The following is a 25,793-nucleotide window of genomic DNA, read 5'->3' on the forward strand; positions in this document are numbered from 1 at the left end:
GAAGCCACAGAGACACACCCACCACCTGCTTCTTTCATCACGTTGTTTCTTCCCCCCGCCTCCCCGGGGCTCTGATCAGTTCACTTCTCACTCCTTCCCCTGGTGATTTCTTCCTCTCTGAGGGCTTCCCCAGTACCCCTACATAGATGGGTACCGCAGGCACTCAGAGGGGAACGCTCAAGCAGAGGCAGCACGGCGCAGACGCGGGCACGGCGGCCACGACGGCCAGGCGCAGGGAGAGGAAAAGCAGGAAGGAGATTCTCTGGGGCCCCGAGAGAAGCCAGCCTTCTTTTCTCTCTAGTCTCTAGTCGAGTCCCCGGGGGCCGGCTCTTCTGCTTCTGTCCTTAGATGGCCAAGAAAATATATTCCTAAATAAACTCTTCTATCGAGCTATATCGAGTAGGATTCTGTATCTCTAAACTGAAAGGACCTTGCCTAGAAGGTCAGGCAGTAAACGCTTCTTCGTCCTGGTTTCTCAAGCTATATCTCTCAGTTTTGACTCGGGCTCCCAAATTCAAGGTCCTTTGCTGGCGGGGGGCGGGGCGGGGAGGTGGGGTGGCGGGGCTGGGAAAGCGGCTCCCTGCATGGATGCCCAAGGGTGGTCCCCGCCCCTCCCCCACCTGGTTCTGCACCCTGTTGTGACTCCAAGTAGCCTTCCAGCCCAGGTTCTCCAAATTCTGACAAACACAAGTCATAATAAAAATCAATCCAAAGGTGAATTAACTTTTCCCAACATTTCAAATTCACAGAGAACTCTGGCTTCAGTCCAAGGTATAAGTCAGCCTCTGAACGAGGCCTCAGGGAGAAAGATGATAGAATCCTTATGTTACATTCTTTTTTCCTTCCCAAAGAGCAGATGTGCACTTTATCAGATGCCTCTTTTTTATCTCAAATCATCTCACTAAATTGAAAACTTTATGGGCGGAATAACTGCCAGGTCTCGCCGGGTTGCTCACCCCAGCCCTCCTCTCCAGTTGCTGACTGCACGCGGAGCCAGCCCTGTCCTCAGGCGGGGGGATTTAGGGAGTTTGCGCTCCACACTTGAGGGTCACAGCGGCACATCACCTTTGGCTCCGATTTTGATCTAAGGAATTCTGCTTAACCTCCGACCCTCGTCCCCACCTTATTCTCTCAGGCCAAGGCTCTGACTTCTTGTCCTCCTTAGTACCCACTTTGCAGAAGAACAAGGGTCCTTGCCTTTCCTTCCCAGCTCCCAGCATGGCACTGGAACCCCTCTGTGAGTTCTATTACAGGCCTTTCTGATGCTGTCCGCCTGGCTCTCTGGCCTCACACGAACATTCCTGCCTTCCATCAGGTCTTGGGTCCCAGGCTGGATGCCCAATACCGACTTCTGCCTGATGACAGCTGTCACCCTGGGCCTTCTCTCCAGGTGTGAGTTCTGCCCACTGGACCTTACCTCCTCTGGGAAGTCAGTAGGGCCCCCAAACCCATGGGGTCTTTTGGTTCTAGGTCCTCCCCCACCTCAGCCTGCCCCATTCCTGCAGTACTGCCAAAGCAGGTCCATAATCCCGCCCATCATTAAAATTCCATCTCCTTAATGGCGGAATAAAAAGTGGATACAGCTGTACCCTTGGTGCTGTGCACAGAAGAGGCTCCCAATTAGCATCTGGTCCTTAAAGGAAGAAGAGAGGGAGTGGAGGGAGAGAGAGGGAAAGGGACTCTTACCAAGAAGACAGCGTTCAGCAGAGCTGTGGGCAGACACAAGGGGAGTGTAAGACATGCCTAAGTCACAGTGCAGCTATAAAGATCAAGTTCTAGACTGTGGGAGCCAAGGCAAATTCTCTCTGGAAGGGGAGGGGTGAAATAGAGCCATCAGCGAGGGGTGGGCTCAGATCCGCAAAGAAAAGAGCTGAGAGGAGCTCTGGAGGAGCGGGAAGAAAGGCTGGCACTTTGTCTCCGGCTTGGAAAAGACCCAAGGACCACACCTAGGGCTCTGTACAAAGGTATCAGTAAAGATTAGCTATTGACCATGTGGCCAAAGGATACCCTCTTCAGCTACTCTTGCAAGGTGATCTGGGCTTGCCCAGCCCGAGAGCACCACCCCTGAGCATGCACCTTTCTTCATTGCTGGATCCCATGCCAGGCACCCACATTCAAACCAACAGTCCTAACCCCAAGTGGCCTGGGGGAGCAGAGGAGCAAGGGGACCACCATGCAATCCTGAGGCTCCATCTTCAACTCACAAGGGTTTGTCTGCTGCGGTCCCCGTGCCCAGGCTGATGCTGGAACTACAAAGAGAGAGTGCCAAAACCAAAGAGAAGTCACAGCTGTTGACAGTTTGGTGGGCAAAGCAAGGCACACACTGAACATGAACACAGCAACCTGAGACGGCAGGGGCAGGATGGAGAGCAGCTCCATAAGTGCCTAGAACTCACCCTTGTCTTCTATCTTCACCTCTCAAAGGTAGTGGTGGGGAAACCAAGCCTTCACAGCTCAAGGCAACAGGGTTAGTGGTGAAGCCAGCAGCGATTTCTAGAAGCAATGCAGCGTAGAGGCTAAAAGCCACCTTTGACATTAGACAAAGTTAAGTCCTAATCTTGGCTCTACCAATAGTTAGTTGTGTGATCAAAGAAAGGTTACACACTTCTCTGAACATTAGCTTACATATCTGTAGATATCAACAGTACCTGCCACATAGAGCTGTTGTATGAAGATGAAATGAGATCATTTAAGACACTATTTGGAGAAGGAAATAGCAGCCCACTCCAGTATTCTTGCCTGGGAAATCCTGTGGACAGAGGAGCCTGGCAGGTTACAGTCCATGGGGTCACAAAGAGTCGGACGTGACTAAGCGAGTAAACAGCAAGACACAATTAGCGCACCACAAACAGTAGTTATTCTTTTGGCTGTCACCATCAAAGAAGAACCAACATCTAATCCATTCTCAGATCTTTGTTTGCCCAGCTTCATGACCTAGAGTTTGACTCAGGTGGACTAGGGAAGGTTTATGTTGGGGATTGATAGAGATTCCCCATGACTGGTGGGATCTAAATCTAAGGATCTGATCAGATGACACTGGTGCAGGCCCAGCTCCAGAAACCCCAGCTGCATGCAGGCAGGGTACTGCAAAGGAAGCGACTTCCAGGCACGTAGGGAGTGTGGAGTCTGGGACACAGAGGTGGGCTGGGAGATGAGAAGGCAGGAGCCAGCATACAGTCATATGGGTATTATTCCTTGGGCACCCACCATTCCTCAGACTCCAGGCTGAGTGCTTTACCTCCCACACTTTCCCATTCCCCCCACTTTTCCACTTTCCAAATAAGGAAGGAATCCCCTAACTCCCCCAGTTAATCAGTACAGAGCCAGGGAGGCCAGCCTGACACCAGCATCCATGCCTTTCTATCCTGCAGCTCTAGGATCCAGTATGTCCACGTGAGAACATCTCTGATAGAGTGGAAACAGACAGGAAAGGGGGACCGTGGACCTGAGTTTTCTAACTTGGAATTCACTGAGTAAACTTCTTAAAACTGCAAGCAAAACTGTGTATGTAAGAAGCGCTGAAAATATTCATCAGACTCTCAGAGGGATTTGTGAAGCACAAAATATCAAGTCGAATATAAGGAGAGAAAAAGAAGTCCCCAAGACCTTATTCCCAAGCTCTGGAGGAGACAGTGGAAAGGATGAGTAAGACTGCTCCCGACAGCTTCTTGTTCCTCTAAGCCAGTGGCCCCGGCAAGAGTGATCACCAGATCTCACCCAGATGATGTTTTCTGATGTGAAATAAGACAGTTTTGAACCCAGCCGTCTCCATCTCAGCAAGCCTAACCTGCCATTCATCCATAAGCTCAGGACACTGTCCTTTCTACAGGATGTCACAGGGAGCCACCACTGCCCCTATTTCTTTCCTGGACGCTGGTTAGTTAGTAGCAGGCCCACCACCAATAAAGATTAATGAAAAGCTGAAGCCATGTCTATCCAGCATGGGAAATGTCTCCATGGGAGGACAGTCAAAAACCACAGCCTGTTGATGGGACTGCTCAAAGCAACTCCCACTCACAAGTTCTCTCAAGGGCCTCGTGGCTAAAAATGTGTCCAGGAACAGAGATATGTTGGGTCCCTTGGAAGGCAGGGCCCAGGAACCCGTGTGGTATGTGTGGGTCTCTCATGAGTATGCTTTAGCCTTTTGTGCCTGAATTTAGCCCCTCAATGCTCAATGGCCTCTGCTTCCTCTCTTTTCTCCAGCTTGAAGCACCAGAGCTCAAATACAGAGTTTAAACTGGCTCAAAAGAAGTCAGGATGTGGTTTCATGAGACCCCCTATTTGGAGGAGACTGAGACCAGGTGATAGTAGCACATACCCCTATGAATCATAGGCAAAGTAGGAGAAGGAACTCAAGGAGTCGAAGGCTCTGCTGGGTCCGTCTGTGAGTGATAAGGCCTAAGGAGAGGAGGCAAGTTATCCCAACTTAAGTCTTCGACTCTCCCCAGCTGATTTATTATTTTGAACTCAAATGCCCAAACTATTGGGCTTATGTGGACATCCTACACAGATGGCAGGAGTTAAGAGTAAGATTGGTTCCGTCAAAAGAGATGGACATGGCCCAGTGGCTCAAAAATAGACAAGGCGGGAAACGTCAGCTTCCATCAGAGCCAGTAAGTAATTAAAGCCATTTCCCCTTCCAGAGTCTTCATTACAAAGAGCAAGAAATCAGATCCATTACCCGGATGGAGAGAACTGCAAGATGAGATTTCCTCTCCAAGTTTCTAAACATTTGCAAAGATGAGAATGTTCAACTTCACTTCCTGGACGCTTTAGGACAGAAACAAACAACCAAAGTCCCAAAAAGTCAAGAGCACAGGCCTTCTCTCCACATCTTGTGTGGTTAGGGGGAGAGGTATCCCAGAATTCAGAAATGGGGTGTCAGGCTCTGCACCCCCACATCAGAGAGGATGCAAAAGGATGGGAGAATGTGTGTGTGTCTGCGTGTGTGACTGTGTGTGTGTCCCGCTAAGTACTTCCTTCACTACACAGCTAATCCGATTAGCAGCTTTAGGAAACTCTGCAATGTTAATTCAAGGGCCCCATTCATAGAACAGCTTGGCCCATGCCTGCCCAGAACTCCCATTCTTCTCACTGCACATAAAATGCTCACAGAAGGACGTTCTCTCCCTAAAGAATGCACTCTCGCCTCCTCACCCCCACACACATCCGAGAGGCTGCTGCCACTTCTCATGGCGGGGGCAATGGGACTGTCTGAAAATGGGCAGAACAGTACTCTCTCCGTCTCAGGCACAAAATCAGGCTGATATTAAAAGCACTGGCAACCCAGGTGGCCTCTGAAGCCAGCATCTGTGCTGAGTAAAGGGTGTCACGAATCTCCCCAGTCGTGGGGCCCTGGGTAAGCCGTTGGTTGTCCGTGGACCGTCACTTCTTTGTCTGTAGCGTGGGGACTTGGAGCAGAGGGCGTAGCCGGGACAGGAGACCGGAAGGCAGGACAGTGGGGGTCTGTACAGACACCATGCCGTAGTGTTTCGCTGGAGGATGAAGAGAGGGAAGGGAATGAGTGTGTGGGCTGTGGATAAAGCATCGAGGACCTGTGGCGCCAGATAAGGAATGTTTCTGATAAGGGATGAGGGGCCACGGAAGGATTTTAAAACGCAGTGCGTCAGTTTTCTCGGGCTGCCATGACAAGTTACCACGGAGTCGGCGGCTTACGAACAGGTATCTATTCTTTCCCAGTTCCAAAGGACAGCAGTCTGAAATCACGGGGTTGGCAGGGCTATGCTCCCTCTGCTCTAGGCTCTAGGGGAGAATCTCTCCTCGCCTCATCCTAGCTTGTGGTTAAGTGATTAAGTGAAAGTTGCTCAGTCGTGTCCGACTCTTTGCGACTCCATGGACTACACAGTCCATGGAATTCTCCAGGCCAGAATACTGGAGTGGGTAGCCTTTCCCTTCTCCAGGGGATCTTCCCAACCCAGGGATCAAACCCAGGTCTCCCACATTGCAGGCGGATTCTTTACCAGCTGAGCCACCAGGGAAGCCCAAGAATTCTGAAGTGAGTAGCCTATCCCTTCTACAGCGGATTTTCCCAACCCAGGAATCGAACTGGGGTCTCCTGCCTTGCAGGCGGATTCTTTACCAGTTGAGCTACCTCTCCGCAGTCCTTGGTGTCCACTGGCTTGTAGCCACATCGCTCTTCATGTGTTCTTCCTCTCTGCGTCCTTCTGTGTCCTCTCCTCTTCTTATAAAGATTCTAGTCACTGGACTCAGGGCCCCCCACATCAAGGATGATCTCAAGATGCTTAACTAATTAGATCTGCAGAGACTCTTTTCAAATAAGGTTGTATTCTGGGGTTTGGACAGACACAAATCTAGGGGAACACTATTCAGTCTAGCACATTGGTTGCAAGGTCAGGTCCAGGAAGATCTCTTGGAAGCAGGATGGGGAAGCAGAAACTGGAGACAGGGAGACGGATCTGATCAGAAATAATTACCAGTAGCCTAGGATCCTAAGTGACCTGCAAGGGGGCTCCCTTCTGGGGACCCAGAGCCCTCAGCGGCTATTTTTGTGGCCAGCCCAGCACACTGAGTGGGCTCTCAAACCCACCTAGGTACAAGATCTTGGCTCACTTCCTGGTCCAGAAAGACTCCAGCTCCTTTCCCAGGGCTAGCAAAGGCATGGCTACTTGCGCCCCTGTTGGTTTCCATTCCTTCCTTCTGGCAACACGGCAGACAGGTTGGTACCACGGAGGACACAGCCTGGGGGAGTGGAAGCCTCGGGTTCTAGTTCTGACACTGCAACTGGCTGCATTTGGGACACAGGGCACATCTAGAAAATGAGGCAGACCAGATAATTTCTAGAACAAGGACACTGTTTCATTCAGCAACCAGGAAAGCAGCTCCAAGTTCAAAGGAGAGAGCAGGGAAAGGAGGTATCTGGGGCCACAGTGCATCCCATCCCCCTCCAGGGATTTAGCCCTGTTCCCACCACACCCTCCCCAAAACTCAGGGGTAATTACCCAAACTTGGAAATGAGATAACCGATATCTAAGAATACATCCTTTCACACGTTTGGAAGTACAAAGAGCGGATAAAGGTGTGGTTCCTTTAAAATTTTTTTTTTTTTACCAAAGCAAACGTTTAAAGATCTATGCACAGTGTTGTTCACAGTAGCAATGTCTCTAATAGAAAACAACAACAACAAAATATTACCGAAAAGAAGAAAAACAACCATCATGTCCTTCTGTATAGATTAATTCGATAAATGGTGGCAGAGTTGTACATGAAATGTGATCAACCTCAAAATACCACATTAAAAGATGTCCATGGTATGGTGTTAAAGATGCAGGTTACACAGAGGGTGTTCAGAGAAATTCCTTTTATGTTTAAAAAATATCCACACATGACCTGAGTGCAGTAAGGCTGGAAGGGATCCAGCAAACAGATCATGATGGGGACCCCTGGGGCTGGGATAAAAAGGGATTTTCACTTTATACTTTTTACAGTTTTGAGCTATTGGACTTTTTTTTTTTTTTTAACAACCAGTGGTATTAGTTTAATCAGCAAAAACAATTTAAAATATTCCCATTATGAAAATAAAATAACTGTTTTAGATAGATGCAAAGTCCTATAGGCCCTCAGAGAAAAGTAATCAAGATAAAAATAACCTTGCACAAAAACACACCAGAAACTATATATCTCTAGCTTGGGAAGGAGGAAATATCAGGAAGGTTTATGCTTCAAAGGCCTCATGCCCGAGCCCCCAAAGTTCCCTCCTGCACATAACAAATGTCCATCATCCTCTACTTTGACCTTGAACCCACCTAGGTCAGTGTTCTTTCTACAAATACTACTACTAACTATGAGGAAGAACAGGAAGGGTTGATATTTACTAAGCATTTCTTATGTGCCAGGCACTGTGCTCAGCACTTGTATTCTTTCCTTTGGTCCTCACAACATCACTCCAAGGTAAGGATTATTACTCTACCCATTTAACAGATGAAGATACTGAGGCCCAGCTCATGGATTCAAGCCCAGACAGTCTGAGGTCTAAGACGGTGATGGTGACCAGTGCTTTGACTACACTCCTGAGAGCAATGTCTTGTGGGAGCTTTTCACCCTTAAGGCCCCTGGGAGATCATTCAGGGCCTGCCAGTCTCCAACCACCTCTTCCTTCTCCTCTCTCCAACCTTCTAGATACAAAAGTGCTGGGCCATCTCTGGGGGATCCAAAGTCGAATCTGTGTGGACTCTGTTCCCTCTCAGCTCATAGGGGAGAAGGAACAAGAAGACAGATACTCAGGGTTTTAGAGCATGAGGCTCACCACGGTAGCCTTAGGAGAGCACCATGAAGGAGTCAGCAGCAGGGCTGCTAGGCTGCCCTTCCCTGCACATCCTTGAGGCAACCTCCCAGACAGGCAGCTCTCGGCAGCTGCTCATTCAGCTGGCATGGTGGCTGGCCACAGCCCAGCCTCTCTTTGAGGTCTTTTACTTACATTTGCAAGCCTGGGTCCCATGCTGTGCCATGGCAGGTGCCCCAAGGACAGCAGGAGGACTGCCGATAGGAGCCACCCTGAGCATTCGTGACGCTGCTGCTGGGCAGGTCTGGAGGGATGAGTGGGGTCCCCAAGTTGGAAAGACCAAGACCCAGAGGTCTCCCTGGGTCCTGCTTGATTACCTCCACCTGCTTTCCAAACCAACATGTACCCACACAGCTGTATTGGTGCAACCACTTGGGAAACCTGACTGCATCCACTAATAACTTACAAATACCCTGCGACCTAGCAATTCCACTCCTGGTACATAAACAGAAATGAGTGCTTATGTCCACCGAAAGGTAGATACAAGACTGTGAGTAGTAGTTTCAGTTATCATATCCCTAAACTGTCAAATGTCCAAATGGCTCTCAATGGAATAATGAATAAACTAGGGTATTTTCATGCAGGAGAACACAACACAAGAACCCAAGAGGACAAACCAGAGTTTCACACACAACATGGGGGAAATTCCACAGTCACAAAACTGAGGAGGAGGAGACATAAGCAACACATGCTGCATGGGTCCATTCATGTCGGTAAAATGCATCCGTGTGGAGAGAGGTCAGACGAACGGCTGCCGTGGGGCGGGTGCTGGCTGGGAGGGGGCGTGAGAGGGAGTCTCAGGGTTCTGGAAATATTCCATCCCTTGGTCTGGGTGGTGGCCACATGGACTGGACACAGAAAAGTACATCATACTGCATGTCTGAGCTATGTGAAGTTCACTAATTTTTTTGTGTGTGTTGCACGGCTCCCTGACCAGGGACTGAACCCAGGCCATAGCAAGGTTCACTAGTTTAAGTACTAAAATAATATAACAAAAGTGAAGTGAGTGTAAGTCGCTCACTTGTGTCCAAGTCTTTGCAACCCCATGGACTATACAGTCCGTGGAATTCTCCAGACCAGAATACTGGAGTAGGTAGCCGTTCCCTACTCAGGGGATCTTCCCAACCCAGGGATCAAACCCAGGTCTCCCATATTGCAGGTGGATTCTTTACCAGCTGAGCCACAAGGGAACCCAAAGAATACTGGAGTGGGTAACCTAACCCTTCTCCAGCAGATCTTCCTGACCCAGGAATTGAACCAGGGTCTCTGCATTGCAGGTGGATTCTTTACAAGCTGAGCTACCAGGGAAGCCCAATATAGCAAAAAAGGAAAATTTTAAAAATCAATCACACAAAACTTACAACCTGATCAACTTCTCTAGGACACCAGAGAGAATCTGGTGGGGGTGGGGGGCGGGGATGGGGGCATATATGATGAGCTGGAATGATAGAATTATGAAGAGGTTCTTCCTTTGGTTGGAGCTCAATTATGATGCAATTTACACACCATGTAAATAACGGTGTGAGAAATAATTTGGATTCCGAAATCCCATTTAAAATTCAAATGGACTTTTCAAACTATACAGGAGAGGTCCTTCAGATCCAAAGAAGTGATAATCATAAAGCCGGACAACAAAAGAAGCTCATTCCTCCCTTCTCCCGGCCACTGGCAATGAGGACCTCTGACCTCCTGACAACCTTTGCCCTCTTGCCTTCCTCTCAGCCCTACGTCCTGTGTGGAGCTTAGCCTAGTTCTTGTAGCTGCTCATGTTCCCCATGAGCCATGGCAGTTGCCCCCACTCTGCTGAGCACAGTCCTACCACCCCCCCACATAAAGAGGGAGCAGACCGTGGACAAGAAGGGAGCTTATCACCAGTTCAGGGGAGGCTGCCATCCCATTTCCCACCCCAAGAACGACCCCTCCCTCAGTGTGCAATGTCCTTCTCTACGCTTCGACTCCTTCTCCAGTCTGGGAATCCCGTCCACCTCCCCAGGACCCCCTCCTCTGGGAAGCCTTTCTGACTCCCCCACGCTAGCAATGATACCAGCCCTTCTCGGTGCCCCTACTCCCCCTGTGCTTCCTGGGACCTCTCCCTCTAACTCTTCATCCATTTTGCATCTATTTCCTCAAGCTGGTGAACCCTTAAGAGACACCTCAGTCTATACCTTCTCAGGATTTGGCACTAGACCTGGTACAAAATGAACACTCAGTTAATAATTGAGTGAGTGAGCAAATGAGTGAATTGGGACCACACCCAGCAATATGAATACAGTGTATTCTCCTTCCCTCCCAAATGAATACAGATCCCAGGGCCCTTTGTGCCAGGAGATGCTGAAATGGAGAATTGGTAAATTAGTTCTAGTGGAATCTTTGAGCTGTGCAAGGCATTCAGGGGTGGGGGGCTTTGGGGGTGTTCTTGAATGCCACCAAGTTCATCAGCAGAGGGGAAGGGGTGGCCCTGACAACCCCTCTTCCACCGTCACCACCAGCGAGCAGCACGGTGAGGCTGCCCAAGCATCCAGTCAGGAACCCAGCAACCTCAGGGCTGCAGATGGGATGCTGAGAGCAGTGGGAGAGGGGACTCCATCAAGCTCCCTGAGCCACAGATGAGCAAGTTACATTTCCATTCAGAAACATTGGGCAGGGCCCCTGCAGCCCACAGAGGAAAGCCCCAGCTCTCTGGGGTCATAGACACTGGGCACCAAGGGAGTTGCTTCCACTCTGGGCACATTGCCACTCACCCCGTCAACAGGCACCTTGATCATCTACCCCAACTTCTCCAGGTGCATCTACCTTCAATAGCTCCCCAAAGAGCCACCCTCCAGTGACCCACAGCTCCCTCTGTTCCTTAAGTCAGCCCCTGTCTCTGCACACAGTCTCTCCTCTGGCTGAAATGTCTCTTCTTGATTCTTCACCTAAGGAACTCCTATTCATCCTTCAAGACACAAGACCATTCCCATGATGACTTTCTTGGCCCCACTGCTCTTGATTCGTTGTAACCCTAGCCCTGAGGAACAACAGTTTATCTATCTACGCTTCAGTTTCATTCCACTGGACTGGGTGTCTTAGTGATTACATCTGTCATTGCCTAAGAACATGCCACGTTCCAGGCACCAGGTTAGCCCATTCCTTTCAGAGTGCTACTGCTGCTGCTGCTAAGTCACTTTAGTCGTGTCCGACTCTGTGCGACCCACTAGATGGCAGCCCCACTAGGCTCCCCTGTCCCTGGGATTCTCCAGGCAAGAACACTGGAGTGGGGTGCCACCTCCTTCTCCAATGCATGAAAGTGAAAGTGAAGTCGCTCAGTCGTGTCCGACCCTCAGCGACCCCATGGACCCCAGCCCACCAGGCTCCTCCATCCATGGGATTTTCCAGGCAAGAGTACTGGAGTGGGGTGCCATTGCCTTCTCCGTCCTTTCAGAGTAAATCCTCCCAACCCCTACTGACGGGTATGCTGGTTTCATCCTCATTTTAGAGACAGGAAGACTGAACTTTGAGATGTTAGTGGGCTCAGCCAGGTCTAAACTCTGTCTGCCTGGCATGAAAGCTCTCCTTGAAGGCGGAGGCCACATGCCCTTCCTCTTTCTCTTACCAGCACTGCATTAGACCCATGAGAGGTGCTAAAAAGGCAAGCATCCAGTATTATAATACAGTAGAGTATCATCGGTTATGCAAGAGGAATGCTCTGGAGATCTGCTGTATCACATCGTGCTTGTAGTTTCCAGTATTGCGTTGTACATTTAACATTTCGTTAAGACCACAGATCTCAAGTTAAGTGTTCTTACCACAATTTTTTAAAGCCTCAAAAGAAAGGAAGGGAGAGTGGGTAGAGGGGTCACAGGTGGGAGAGAAAGTGTAGCATCTGGCACACAGGAGCCTTGCTCACTGTCAGCCACACAGGCTATCATCTTCCACAATGCAGCCCCCTGGGCTTCTTTCTGAGACTGGAGATTCCACAGAGGGGAGGCGTCTGAGTACAGTGGGCAGGGAGGTGAGGAGAACTCAGAAACCAGTCTCATTACTGCTTACCCCAAGGTGAAGGCATGGAAGGAGGGTGGGAGAGGTGTTGTCGAAGCGTTATACGCCTCATCAGTGTTTCCTGGCCCGGGGGGGGGGGGGGTGGATTTCCACCTGGTTTGTAGGCCAAGCAAATACAGAAGACCCTTGCTCCCTCACCATCTCCCCCAACAAGCATCTTCCCACTACTAATCAGCATCAGCATCACCACCACATGCCTTCAGTGGAACCTCTCCAGGAATTCTCTCCATTTGTGAAGCGCTAGACCCTGAGGCCAGAGTCCTGAGAACCTATGTTGAGTTCAGGTCTCTGAGCTCAGGGTTGAACCTTTGGATAAAGAGGCAAATGGAGGTTTTCTTAGAGGGACAGGAAAACTTCAGCTTCCCAGCCTGCAATGGAGAAGGTGTGGCCCCTCTGATTTTCCATTGACAGGTGGGCCATGGACCAACAGGCCAAATGCCAATGATCTGTGGTCCACGCCTACCCGTGTCCGAACCCCCGGCCCTTCCCTCCAGGGCAGGGGCGGAGGGAACACCGTACTTACCTGTGCTGTGCCCCATGTCCTCCGCTGACTGCTTGACCCAGTCATGGGCTTTGTCGATGTGAAATAACTTCAGGTCCTCTTCATCTAAGGCAATGTCTCCCCAAAAGACAGCTGGGAAGGAAAAACAGAAGTGTATCAATTTAAGCTGGAGATCAAAGAATGAATTTACTAGTGGCCCAGAGGGTATTGGAAGCTAAGTAGCAAACTCTAGAAAAGATAGTCCATCCAATCAAATTTCTCCCTGAGCCTAAGAGATAGGACTGGTAGAGAGAAAACAACAGATCTGTGCACGAAAGCCACAGGGCTGGGGCCAACTGCACTGAAGATTAAAGGCCTAGGTCAGGAAAATGCAAAACTGGAGTGAAATATTGTCTCACATCTGTTAGAATGGCTGTTGTCAAAAACACTAGAAAGGGAAGTATTGGAAAGGATGTGGAGAAAAAGAAACCTTTGTGGGGACTTCCCTGGTGGTCCAGTGGCTAAGACTCTGAGCTCCCAGTGCAGGGGTCCTGGGTTTGATCCCTGGTCAGGGAGATAGATCCCACATGCTACCAGTAAGACCCAGCACAGCCAAATAAATAAATATTTTTTTAAAAAAGAAACATTTGTGCACTGTTGGTGGGAATGTAAATTGGTACAGCTCCTATGGAACACAAGCTTTCCTGGTGGCTCAGTGGTAAAGAACCCACCTTCCAATGCTGAGGACACAGGTTCAATCCCTGGGTCAGGAAGATTCTCTGGAGAAAGAAATGCCAACCCACTCCAGTATGCTTGCCTGGGAAATCCCACTGAAAAAGGAGCCTGGCAGGCTACAGTCTATGGGGTTGCAAAAGAATCAGATATGACTTAGTGACTAAACAACAAAAACCATGGAAAACAATCTGGCGGTTTCCCCCAAAAATGAAAAATAGAACTACTATGTGACCTAGCGGTTCCACTTCTGAGTGGAAGTGGAACGGTTCCACTTATCTAAAGAAAATGAAAACACTGATTTGAAACAATATCTGTATCTCCATGCTCACTGCAGCACCATTTACAATTGCCAAGATACGGAAACAACGTAAGTGTCAGCCATGAAAAAAGAACAAAATCTTGCCAGCTGCAACAACATGGATGGATGTGGAGGGCATTAGGCTAAGTGAAATGAGTCAGAGAAAGACAAACATCACATGAGATCACATGATCTCATTTACATGCAGAATATATATATTCCACATGAAAGCTTATATGTATATATACACAAACATGGTTGCCAGAGGCAGGGAGTGGGGTAGGTGTGGGAGAAATAGGTAAATTATTTTTATTGTTTTTATTTTGTTGTTGTTTAAATAAGTTGAATTAAGAGAAGAATCTAGCAGTCCATAGTGGGAATGAAAAGGAATGGAGAGAAGCTGGGAAATCAGGAACTTAGGGAGTTGAAAGAGCCAACCTGTTCTTATCACTAAACAGTAAAAGAAAAACTGAGGCCTTTGAGTAACAAAGACTGATTAAAACTCAGGCTCATGGTGTAGAGAATTGGGAACCCTCATTCAATGCCAGCAGGGATATAAAATGGTATACTCCCTATGGAAGGTTTTTGGCATTTTCCTACAAAGTTAAATTTATCACAAGACCTAGCAACTTCACTCCTAGAGATGTCCACAAAGGAGATGAAAACATAGGTCCACATAAAGACATGTACTCAAATGCTAACAGCAGCTTATTAACGTGCTGTGCTGTGCTTAGTCGCTCAGCTGCGCCCAACTCTTTGCAACCTCATGGACTGCAGTCCGCCAGGCTCTAGGAGCCTTATTAATAATTGCCCCAAACTTGAACACAACCTAAATGTCTATCAACTGTTGAATGGATAAACAAAATGTGCTCTATCTATATGATGGAAAAATATCTAGCAATTAAAAAGAACAAACTTAAAAAAAAAAAAGAAGTCTTGACACACACTACAATACGTGATTCTAAAAAAATCATGCTAAGTGAAAGAAACCAGATGCAGAAGACTACATCTTATACGATTCCATTTATATGAAGCATCTAGAAAGGCAAGTTTATACAGCTAGAAAGAACAGTGATTGCTTACGGCTGGGGGTGTGGATGAGATCAGACTATAAGCTGTCATGAAGGAATTTTTCCAGGTAGTAGAAATGTTCTAAAATTGGACTGTGGTGATGGTTTGCACAACTACCGATTTGCTTAACTCTGTGAAATTTACACTTCTTTTCATCTTGTTGAAAGGTGTAACAAAGTTGGCTCAGCCAAAGATGGCTTGCAGCTGAGGGTCCTGAGCCCCTCCCACCCTTTTGAAGATTTAGCCCAAGTTTTTCCTCGGAAAAACATCCTTGTCAATGATGCATTCACTGCGTAGGCAGGAGCACTCGTCACATTCTGAGAGCAGACAGAGAAGCAAGAAGGCAGAAGGCAAAGGGAGGAAATTACAGGACCTGAAGACTTCAACAACCCAAGGAAGCAGCTCGACGGTGTTCAAGCTTTTGTGCCCACATATCCCCCAAATAATTTTTCAAATATTTTATTTATTTATTATTTTTTGACTGTGCTAGGTCTTGGTTGGGGCATGTGGGATCTAATTCCCTGACCAGGTATCAAATCCAGGCCCCTTGCCTTGGGAGCATGTAGTCTTAGCTGCTGGACCAGAGGGAAATCCCCAAAATAATTTTTAAAAGCCACATATCCTTATGTATATTGTGAGCCTAACATTTAAGATTTTCCCCCATGAGTTTAAATACATTTTAAATTTTGTTCACAAGAAGTAAAAAAAATAGTGAACATTTTATATGATGAAGATTGACTATAATTATAATAAATGTTTCAGAATGTGCCATCTTATAGAATAGCACAAGCTACATCAGAAAGGAAACAAGGAAATATTCATCTTGGGTTATCCACATATCTTGAAATAATGAAAGTCCAGAAACCATTTCAGTTATACTTAAAAGAATCACTGTAGTTAACTCTATTTCAGTTGTTTTGAATTCAAAACATTCCACTAAGCACCATGCATCCCCCTAAACAGAAATTCATACAGATAGGAAAAGACAGGAGAACGCCAGGTCGAAAGTGCCTGTTGTTTTTAGTTGTGTTCACCTCTTTGCGACCCCTGGATGGTAGCCTGTCGGGCTCCTCTGTCCATGGGACTCTCCAGGCAAGAATACTGGAGTGGGCTGCCATTTCCTTTTCCAAGATACCTCATCATCAGAGAAGGCTGCTCTGTGACCAGTCATTTCTCATTTTCCCTTTAGTGCTCAGAGGCTTTTGTACCCCAGGATGAGTGACAAGTGACGCTTTCTTCGGTAAAGCTGGGGAGGGACCACCATGACCAGGGCATCCTCCAGCAGTTTTAATACAGAATCTTGTGTGGAAGCTTTAGAATCTGGATATTCATTCCCTCAAATTCTCTGCACAGTGCACCCCTTGCTAAGTCTCTGGTACCCCTGCACATACCAGTTTGCAAACCAGAGAGTAACAGAGGTCAGGGCAAGGGAGCTTCCTAAGTCAGAGGGCTGCCGAGAAACGCCTCCTGGGCTTCCTCAGCCCGCCTTGGTCTCCATCTGGTTTCCAGCCCTTCAATGTCCAGCACGCAGGAGTCCTCCTGCTTCAAAGGGAAGGAGTCCCAGGCTGCTTCCCACATAAGGAATTCTTCCTGAAAGCACTTTCAGCCTGCATGTGTTATATTGTTCACCTGGGGAGGTAGGTTGATTAAAAACATGTAATTTTAAGCCAGAGGAATCCTGGGTATGGCCATTTGATAGCTGTGTGACCTTCAACAAATCATTTGACCTCGCTGAGCCTCGGTTTCCTCATCTTGAAATAGAATTACCTACCTTGCAGAGTTGGCAAGAACTAAATGAAGTAAGTGTGTTAATTTAAACACTCAGTACGACAGGTCCTGGCCCTGAGGGAGCATTCAGTGAAGAGTCATGTCACTGTAATTTTCACTGGGTTCTCTGTCTTTCTCCTACTCTGCTCTGTCTTCATCCAGAAGCCCCCGCCCTGTGAAGCTCACTCAGCTCCCAACAGCCATATCTCTGCATGAAAGTATTCCTCCCAGTCCTGAAACATGCCAGCCTCTCTCTGTGTTCCTTTAGGAAAAACAGTCCTAACCAGACCACAGGAGATAAATTTTGTCTGGGCATCTACCTAACAAATATTTACTGAGCCCACAAATGCAAGGGTGGGGGTAGACGAAGTGAAGCTGGGGGTGTGGGGAAGAATAGTATGTTCTATTATGCTTTACAATTAATATTGGGTTGTCCATATGCAGTAATTCTTGACCTTGCTCCTTCCCATTTTATAGATGAAGAAACTGAAATTCCCAGAAGAGAATGACTTGTTTGGGGTCACACAGCCAGTGAGTGGCAGAGCCAGAACAACCAAACCCGGGCTTTTTTCAGTTCCCACGTTTCCTTCCTCAGCTTCCTGTTCTACCAGATTCCAAGTGCCTTGAGGACAGACTCCAGTTGTACACATATTTCATATAGCAAATCTCATTTTATATACACTGAGAGAAGTCATCATACAGATGCTCTGGCTAAGAGTGGAAGTACTGAATGAGACAAACTGTCCAAGCTGTGCCTGTGTAACTGCGAACAAGTAACCTCTCTTGAATCTCAGTTTCCTCATCTTTCACATGAGAATAAATAATTATAATAGCTTCCCCACAAGGTTGTTGTGAGCATCAAGTGAGATACTGTGAGTAAAGTTGAAACCAGGCACCACTGGGTAAATATCAGATTGCTCAGCTGAGCTGCACCTCCCAGACATGGAGATCCTCAGCAATGGTTCCCATTAATGGTGATGGACAGTGAGATCAAGAGAGGCTGTAACAGGTATGACCTCTCCCACGCCCGCAAGGGGGTCATTGACTTACCGCTAGCATCCAGCCCAGGGCAGCCCTTACTCACAGCCCCGCAGAAGGGGCTGGCCCAGCCTGCCCCTGGGAGCACACACTGGGAAGGCCACAGGGTCTGCCACTGGACTGTCCATCTCAGGACCCAGAGAGCCCCCTCTCACACCAGCCTAGCCTCCTCTCCTATGGTTCTGGAGGGTTCCAGACACCACATCTGATCTCACACACTGCCCTTTTGTCTAACGGATACTGTCTTGGAATCTTAAAGGCAGCTCCTTTGTCCCTCAAGGAGATCAAACCAGTCCATCCTAAAGGAAATCAGTCATGAATATTCACTGGAAGGACTGATGCTGAAGCTGAAACTCCAATACTTTGGCCATCTGATGTGAAGAACTGACTCCTTCTCCTTAGAAAAGACCTGATGCTGGGAAGGATTGAGGGCAGGAGGAGAAGCGGACAACAGAGGATGAGATGGTTGGATGGCATCACCAATTCGACGGTCTTGAATTTGAGCAAGCTCCAGGAGTTGATGATGGACAAGGAAGCCTGGCATGCTGCAGCCCATGGGGTCGCAAAGAGTCAGACACGACTGAGCGACTGAAACTTGTCCCTCAAAGACACAGTTCGAGAAGGCTGCTGCCTGTGACCTAGATGCCTCTCCTAGAATGATTCACCAGCACTGCACTGGTCTCTGAAAGCTCCCCAACATCAGGCTTCAGACCAGAGTAACTGGTACCCCAGAACAGAGGTCCAGAATCAGGTTGTCATCTCCCCTACCCTGATCCCATTCCATAGACACGAGCATGTTGTGGAGAGAGCCTGAGTGATTTGTTCAAGGTCCCTGAGCAAGGCTTTTCGCAGAGCCAAGGCTCCAGTCCAGGATGCTTCTCATCATGCTATCATCTGAACTAGTTCAGCAGAATCTGTCCACATGCATCTGGGAGCCAAGAGTGAAAATCCCAGTGCCAAAGGGGGAAGGCATGGGCTCTGGATATTCAAAATAAGCCTAAGGCAACAGTGGGGAGCCATCACCCCAGACTCCAACAGCAACGTGCATGCTCCTCTGCACCTAGTTCCTTCAACGATCTCAACCAGTGCCCCACAGGAGAACATAAGAATGCTCGGGAGTCAGCTTGGTTGGCACTCTGGGATTCCGCAGAGGTCACACCTTCATGTCAACACAGTTATCTACTGTGGCTTTATGGCTCCTCCTCCAGCAGAAAGGCACGATAAAGAGCAGACTGAGGAAGGCAGGATGGAAACATTTACTGAGCCAAGCACACAGGACGGGCTCTGCTTGCAAGAGAAGGACGCCACCGGAGCCTCCTGCCAGGCTCCCATCCTCAGAGGCGGGCTCCATCTGACTGCAGGGACTCTGATGGCTGCATCCATGGAGTTTCAGAGGAAGTCCATTGCTGAAATAGCCTCTCCTCTCAACTAGACAGAGCCTTTGTCTCCTGGTTTTTTCCAAGACAACTTGTGGGTCTCTCTTGAATGGACTGGAGAGTCCTCTTGTTCCAGAAGAGTCGCAGGACGTTCTACCACATCTGAGCTGCCATGAGTCCTAAGGCCAGGCCATTCTACTAGAACTTCTCCTCTACAGTCTCATCATGTTCAGTCGCTCAGTCATGTCCAACTCTTTGTGACCCCATGGAGTAGCTCCCCAGGCTCCTCTGTCCATGGGATTTCCCAGGCAAGAATACTGGAGTGGGTTGCCATTTCCTTCTCCATGGGATCTTCCTGACCCAGGGATTGAACCCTCATTTTCTGCATTGGCAGGCAGATTCTTTATCATCTGAGCCACCAGGGGTCTCATCACAACAGAATTTAATTAACTTCTATCTTCGAAGTTTCATGAAGGCGAGGACTGTCTGCCTGTCCTGTAGGTCCATCCTCAGCACAGAGAGCAGGAAACATCTGCTGAATGAAAGCCTTCAGGAACTTCAGAAGACTGTCTTCTGGCCTGAGTCTCTATACCCAAAGATGAAATCTGAGACCCAGAAAGAGCTTCTTGACCCTCCTTTAAGGGTTTTTTTAATGTGTGAAATTGAAAGAAGTGCACATTCTCCTACAGGGATGGTCACTATGTCTCTATCCAACAGACTAAGGCTTGTCAGAAAATGAGGACAGGCCATTAGCTCTTAACCCCATAGGAGATAGTCACCAAGCCACTCTCAAGATGAGCAAAAAGTATTACGCATAAAACTCAGGTTGAATAACTACCCACCATAAAACCAGGACCCAAGGTACCACAAGAAGGTCTGTTAATGAGGGCAAAGATTTTTGTCTGCTTTTTTTGCTACAAATATCCCTAGTGCCCAGAACAATGTCTGATATCGAAAATATGCTCCCAAAATATTTATTGATAAATTAATGAAAGGAAAGTGTGTTCCAAATTCTATTTATATAAGCTCAATGCCCAAAGCCAGGCTAAATTATTCCTCAGCCACCTGCCTAGGAAGTAACCAGGTTTCCTTCCTTTTGAAATGACAGGCATATCTGAAAACATTAAATTTTCAATAGGTAGTGAGTCTTGTTTCCTGCATCTATTCTGCCGTTGTGGCCCCTGGGAGGGAAGAAGATGAAGGCTACTTCAGGGAAGGAGTTGGATATGACCTGGGGAGGCCCCATCAGCTGAAGGGTGAGTAGGAAGAAGCCCTCCACGTCAGAGGATATGAATGGGCCATGTGGGGTGAGGGAGCCTGTGCACACAAGGCTCTTAGGAAGTTCCCCAAGGTATAGCTCAGTGCGGTTGCAAGTCTAGAAGAAGCCGCCCACCCACCACACACAGGGGCAATGGGACAGTGGGAGCGGAGGGCAATGTCCAGAGGCGTGGGCAAAGGGTGCTTCCAATCTGGTCCCAGAAACTGGTGTCGGGGACTCTGGGTGCTCCCATATGCCCAGGGAGGATGCAGGGCTGTCAAGAGGGCCAGCGGAACAGCAGAGGCCTGAGGCCAACATGATAGGCCATAGAGGATGATTGACAGCCAAAGCCAAAGGATCAAGAGTATAGCCTTCACCAGTGAGATCAGCACGTCAGGCTGGCATGCTAGAGCTAAGCAGATACCCCTCGGTATTTTACAATGTTCTAATTAATTTAAATTGCCACATGTGGCCAGTTGCTATAAGATTACAATATGTGCATGCCTACATGCACGTTCAGTTGCCCCAGTTGTGTCTGACTCTTTGCGACCCTATGGACTGTAGCCCGCCAGGTTCCTCTGTCCATGGGGTTCTCTAGGCAAGAATACTGGAGTGGGTTGCCATGCCCTCTTCCAGAGGATCTTCCCGACCCAGAGACTGACCCCACGTCTCCTGTGTCTCTTGCATTGCAGGAAGCGCCTGCACCACTGAGCCACCGAGGAAGCCCAAGAATACAATATAAACAATATAAAATAAAATATTGTATAACATACCATATAATAATATAAAATAATAAATTCTGTTTAAAACAGCAGCAAAAAAGGATCATATATCTAGGAAAAACCTTGACACAAATAGTAGTCCTGTGCTGGGGTTTCCATGGTTCAGAGGTTAGGACTCCAAACTTCCAGTGCAGGGGTCACAGGTTCAATCCTTGGTCAGGGAACTAAGACCCTACAGGCTGAAGGGTGAAGCCAAAAAAAAAAAAAAAAAGCAGCACCATGCTGACATTGTAAAATTCTACTAAAACCTATAAAAAGTGACATGAAAGGAAAGACATACTCTGTTTCTGAAATATTCTTTCTGAACTAATGTGTAGGTTTAACATATTTTAATCAAAAGTCCAATAAATTTTTTCCTATTACTTACAAAAGAATATTAAAGTTCATCTGTATAATTAGGTGATAAAAGTCAAGGAGAAAAGTATCAGAGGATGACTGGCCTCATCAAACATGAAAATATGTTATAAATCTTAGACAAACCTGCAACATGGAATAGTCTGGAAGCAAACCCTAGTCTATATAAGAAAATGTCTATATGACAAAAGAGGTCTCACAAATTTGTGGAAAGAGGGGGATCAAAATCAGTGAATTACATGGAGACAATGGCTTAGCTCTTTGAGGAAAAGTCAAGTTGGTTTTGAACCTTTCATCAAAATAAATCACAAATAAATAATTGAAATCAACATATCAGCTGAACAGTTCAGTTCAGTTCAGTCGCTCAGTCATGTCCGACTCTTTGTGACCCCATGAATCGCAGCATGCCAGGCTTCCCTGTCTATCACCATCTACCGGAGTTCACTCAGACTCACGTCCATCGAGTCCGTGATGCCATCCAGCCATCTCATCCTCGGTCGTCCCCTTCTCCTCGTGCCCTCAATCCCTCCCAGCATCAGAGTCTTTTCCAATGAGTCAACTCTTCACATGAGGTGGCCAAAGTACTGGAGCTTCAGCTTTAGCATCATTCCTTCCAAAGAACACCCAGGGTTGATCTCCTTTAGGATGGACTGGTTGGATCTCCTTGCAGTCCAAGGGACTCTCAAGAGTCTTCTCCAACACCACAGTTCAAAAGCATCAATTCTTCGGCGCTCAGCCTTCTTCACAGTCCAACTCTCACATCGATATATGACCACAGGAAAAACCATAGATGGACCTTAGTCAGCAAAGTAATGTCTCTGCTTTTCAATATGCGATCTAGGTTGCTCATAATTTCTCTTCCAAGGAGTAAGCGTCTTTTAATTTCATGGCTGCTATCACCATCTGCAGTGATTTTGGAGCCCAAAAAAATAAAGTCTGACACTGTTTCCACTGTTTCCCCATCTATTTGCCATGAAGTGATGGGACCAGATGCCATGATCTTCGTTTTCTGAATGTTGAGCTTTAAGCCAACTTTTTCACTCTCCTCTTTCACTTTCATCAAGAGGCTTTTAGTTCCTCTTCACTTTCTGCCATAAGGGTGGTGTCATCTGCATATCTGAGGTTATTGATATTTCTCCCAGCAATCTTGATTCCAGCTTGTGCTTCTTCCAGTCCAGCGTTTCTCATGATGTACTCTGCATAGAAGTTAAATAAGCAGGGTGACAATATACAGCCTTGACATACTCCTTTTCCTATTGGGAACCAGTCTGTCGTTCCATGTCCAGTTCTAACTGTTGCTTCCTGACCTGCATACAGATTTCTCAAGAGGCAGGTTAGGTGGTCTGGTATTCCTATCTCTTTCAGAATTTTCCACACTTTATTGTGATCCACACAGTCAAAGGCTTTGGCATAGTCAATAAAGCAGAAATAGATGTTTTTCTAGAACTCTCTTGCTTTTTCCATGATCCAGCGGATGTTGGCAATTTGATCTCTGGTTCCTCTGCCTTTTCTAAAACCAGCTTGAACATCAGGGAGTTCACGGTTCACATATTGCTGAAGCCTGGCTTGCAGAATTTTGAGCATGACTTTACTAGCATGTGAGATGAGTGCAATTGTGCGGTAGTTGGAGCATTCTTTGGCATTGCCTTTCTTTGGAATTGGAATGAAAACGGACCTTTTCCAGTCCTGTGGCCACTGCTGAGTTTTCCAAATTTGCTGGCATATTGAGTGCAGCACTTTCACAGCATCATCTTTCAGGATCTGAAACAGCTCAACTGGAATTCCATCACCTCCACTAGCTTTGTTCGTAGTGATGCTTTCTAAGGCCCACTTGACTTCACATTCCAAGATGTCTGGCTCTAGATGAGTGATCACATCATCATGATTATCTGGGTTGTGAAGATCTTTTTTGTACAGTTCTTCCGTGTATTCTTGCCACCTCTTCTTAGTATCTTCTGCTTCTGTTAGGTCCATACCATTTCTGTTCTTTATCGAGCCCATCTTTGCATGAAATATTCCCCTGGTATCTCTAATTTTCTTGAAGAGATCTCTAGTCTTTCCCATTCTGTTCTTTTCCTCTATTTCTTTGCATTGATCGCTGAAGAAGGCTTTCTTATCTCTTCTTGTTATTCTTTGGAACTCTGCATTCAGATGCTTATATCTTTCCTTTTCTCCTTTGCTTTTTGCCTCTCTTCTTTTCACAGCTATTTGTAAGGCCTCCCCAGAGGCCTTTTGCTTTTTGGCATTTCTTTTCCATGGGGATGGTCTTGATCCCTATCTCCTGTACAATGTTATGAACCTCATTCCATAGTTCATCAGGCACTCTATCTATCAGATCTAGTCCCTTAAATCTATTTCTCACTTCCACTGTATTTGATTTAGGTCATACCTGAATGGTCTAGCGGTTTTCCCTACTTTCTTCAATTTGAGTCTGAATTTGGCAATAAGGAGTTCATGATCTGAGCCACAGTCAGCTCCTGGTCTTGTTTTTGTTGACTGTATAGAGCTTCTCCATCTTTGGCTGCAAAGACTATAATCAATCTGATTTCATTGTTGACCATCTGGTGACGTCCATGTGTAGAGACTTCTCTTGTGTTGTTGGAAGAGGGTGTTTGCTATGACCAGTGCATTTTCTTGGCAAAACTCAGTATTTAGAGTCTAATGAGCTAAGTCTACACATTCAAAACACACAGCTATTGAATGGTTACCAAAAGGCAAGACCTGTGAGCCTCCTAAGAGAAGACTCTTTGAAGGAAGGATTCCTACCACTTGGGTAACTTTCTTCCTCCACCACCGACCCCTGGCTACTGGCAACCCACTCCAGTATTCTTGCCTGGAGATCCCCACAGTCAGAGGATCCTGGCAGGCTACAGTCCAAGGAGTCACAAAGAGTCGAACATGACTGAGCAGCTGAGCACACACATGCTAGGTGGGTAGCACTGACCTCATCTTGAAACGTGATAGAAACACCCACTCCCAGGGCCTGTCCCAAAGCTGCCGAATCAGAAGTTGCATGTTAACAGGATCCCCAGGTGGAACGTGTACACAGTGAAGTCTGAGAAGCCCTGACTCAAGGTACCAGAGGCTTTGCCTCCAGCAACCATGCCCCTGGGGCCACGGGCTCTCCTCTACCCCTCTGTGCCTGTCATGGCTCTAAGGAAAAGGTCAAGCAGGGTAATTCTTCACAGAAATGTAGAACATGGGTGTATAGGCCATAGGAAAGATCTAAAATGTACACCAACAAAAATGCTATCTTTTTGGCTAACAAACACATGAAAAGATGCTCAACATCACTCATTATCAGAGAAATGCAAATCAAAACCACAATGAGGTACCATCTCAAGCCGGTCAGAATGGCTGCTATCAAAAAGTCTACAAACAATAAATGCTGGAGAGGGTGTGGAGAAAATGGAACCCTCTTAACACTGTTGGTGGGAATGCAAACTAGTACAGCCACTATGGAGAACAGTGTGGAGACTCCTTAATAAACTGGAAATAGAACTGCCATATGACCCAACAATCCCACTGCTGGGCATACACACTGAGGAAACCAGAACTGAAAGAGACACATGTACCCCAGTGTTCATTGCAGCACTGTTTACAATAACTAGGACTTGAAAGCAACCTAGATGTCCATCGGCAGATGAATGGATAAGAAAGCCGCGGTACATATACACAATGGAATATTACTCAGATATTAAAAAGAATGCATTTGAATCAGTTCTAATGCGGTTGATGAAACTGGAGCCTATTACACAGAGTGAAGTAAGTCAGAAAGGAAAACTAAGATCATGGCATCCGGTCCCATCACTTCATGGCAAATAGATAGGGAAACAGTAGAAACAGTGTCAGACTTTATTTTTCTGGGCTCAAAAATCACTGCAGATGGTGATTCCAGCCATGAAATTAAAAGACGCTTACTCCTTGGAAGGAAAGTTATGACCAACCTAGATAGCATATTCAAAAGCAGAGACATTACTTTGCCAACTAAGGTCCGTCTAGTCAAGGCTATGGTTTTTCCAGTGGTCATGTATGGATATGAGAGATGGACTATAAAGAAAGCTGAGCGCTGAAGAATTGATGCTTTTGAACTGTGGTGTTGGAGAAGACTCTTGAGAGTCCCTTGGACTGCAGGGAGATCCAAGCAGTCCATTCTAAAGGAGATCAGTCCTGGGTGTTCATTGGAAGGACTGATGCTAAAGCTGAAACTCCAATACTTTGGCCGCCTCATGCGAAGAGTTGACTCATTGGAAAAGACCCTGATGCTGGGAGGGA

At 47.2% G+C, this 25,793-nt stretch overlaps 1 protein-coding gene across 3 annotated transcripts in view; it reads right to left on the reverse strand.

Annotated features, from left to right (window-relative positions):
• TLL2 (tolloid like 2) overlaps nt 1-25,793 on the reverse strand; it is a 144,157-nt gene that overhangs the window by 94,173 nt on the left and 24,191 nt on the right. For all 3 annotated transcript variants that reach the window (XM_042238664.1, XM_027960295.2, XM_027960296.2), the window contains exon 2: nt 12,882-12,992. In XM_042238664.1, the coding sequence (XP_042094598.1) occupies nt 12,882-12,992 (111 nt within the window). The remainder of the gene's footprint in view (nt 1-12,881; nt 12,993-25,793) is intronic.

Source organism: Ovis aries, chromosome 22 (assembly GCF_016772045.2).
Source record: "Ovis aries strain OAR_USU_Benz2616 breed Rambouillet chromosome 22, ARS-UI_Ramb_v3.0, whole genome shotgun sequence".
Classification (NCBI taxonomy): Eukaryota; Metazoa; Chordata; class Mammalia; order Artiodactyla; family Bovidae; genus Ovis; species Ovis aries.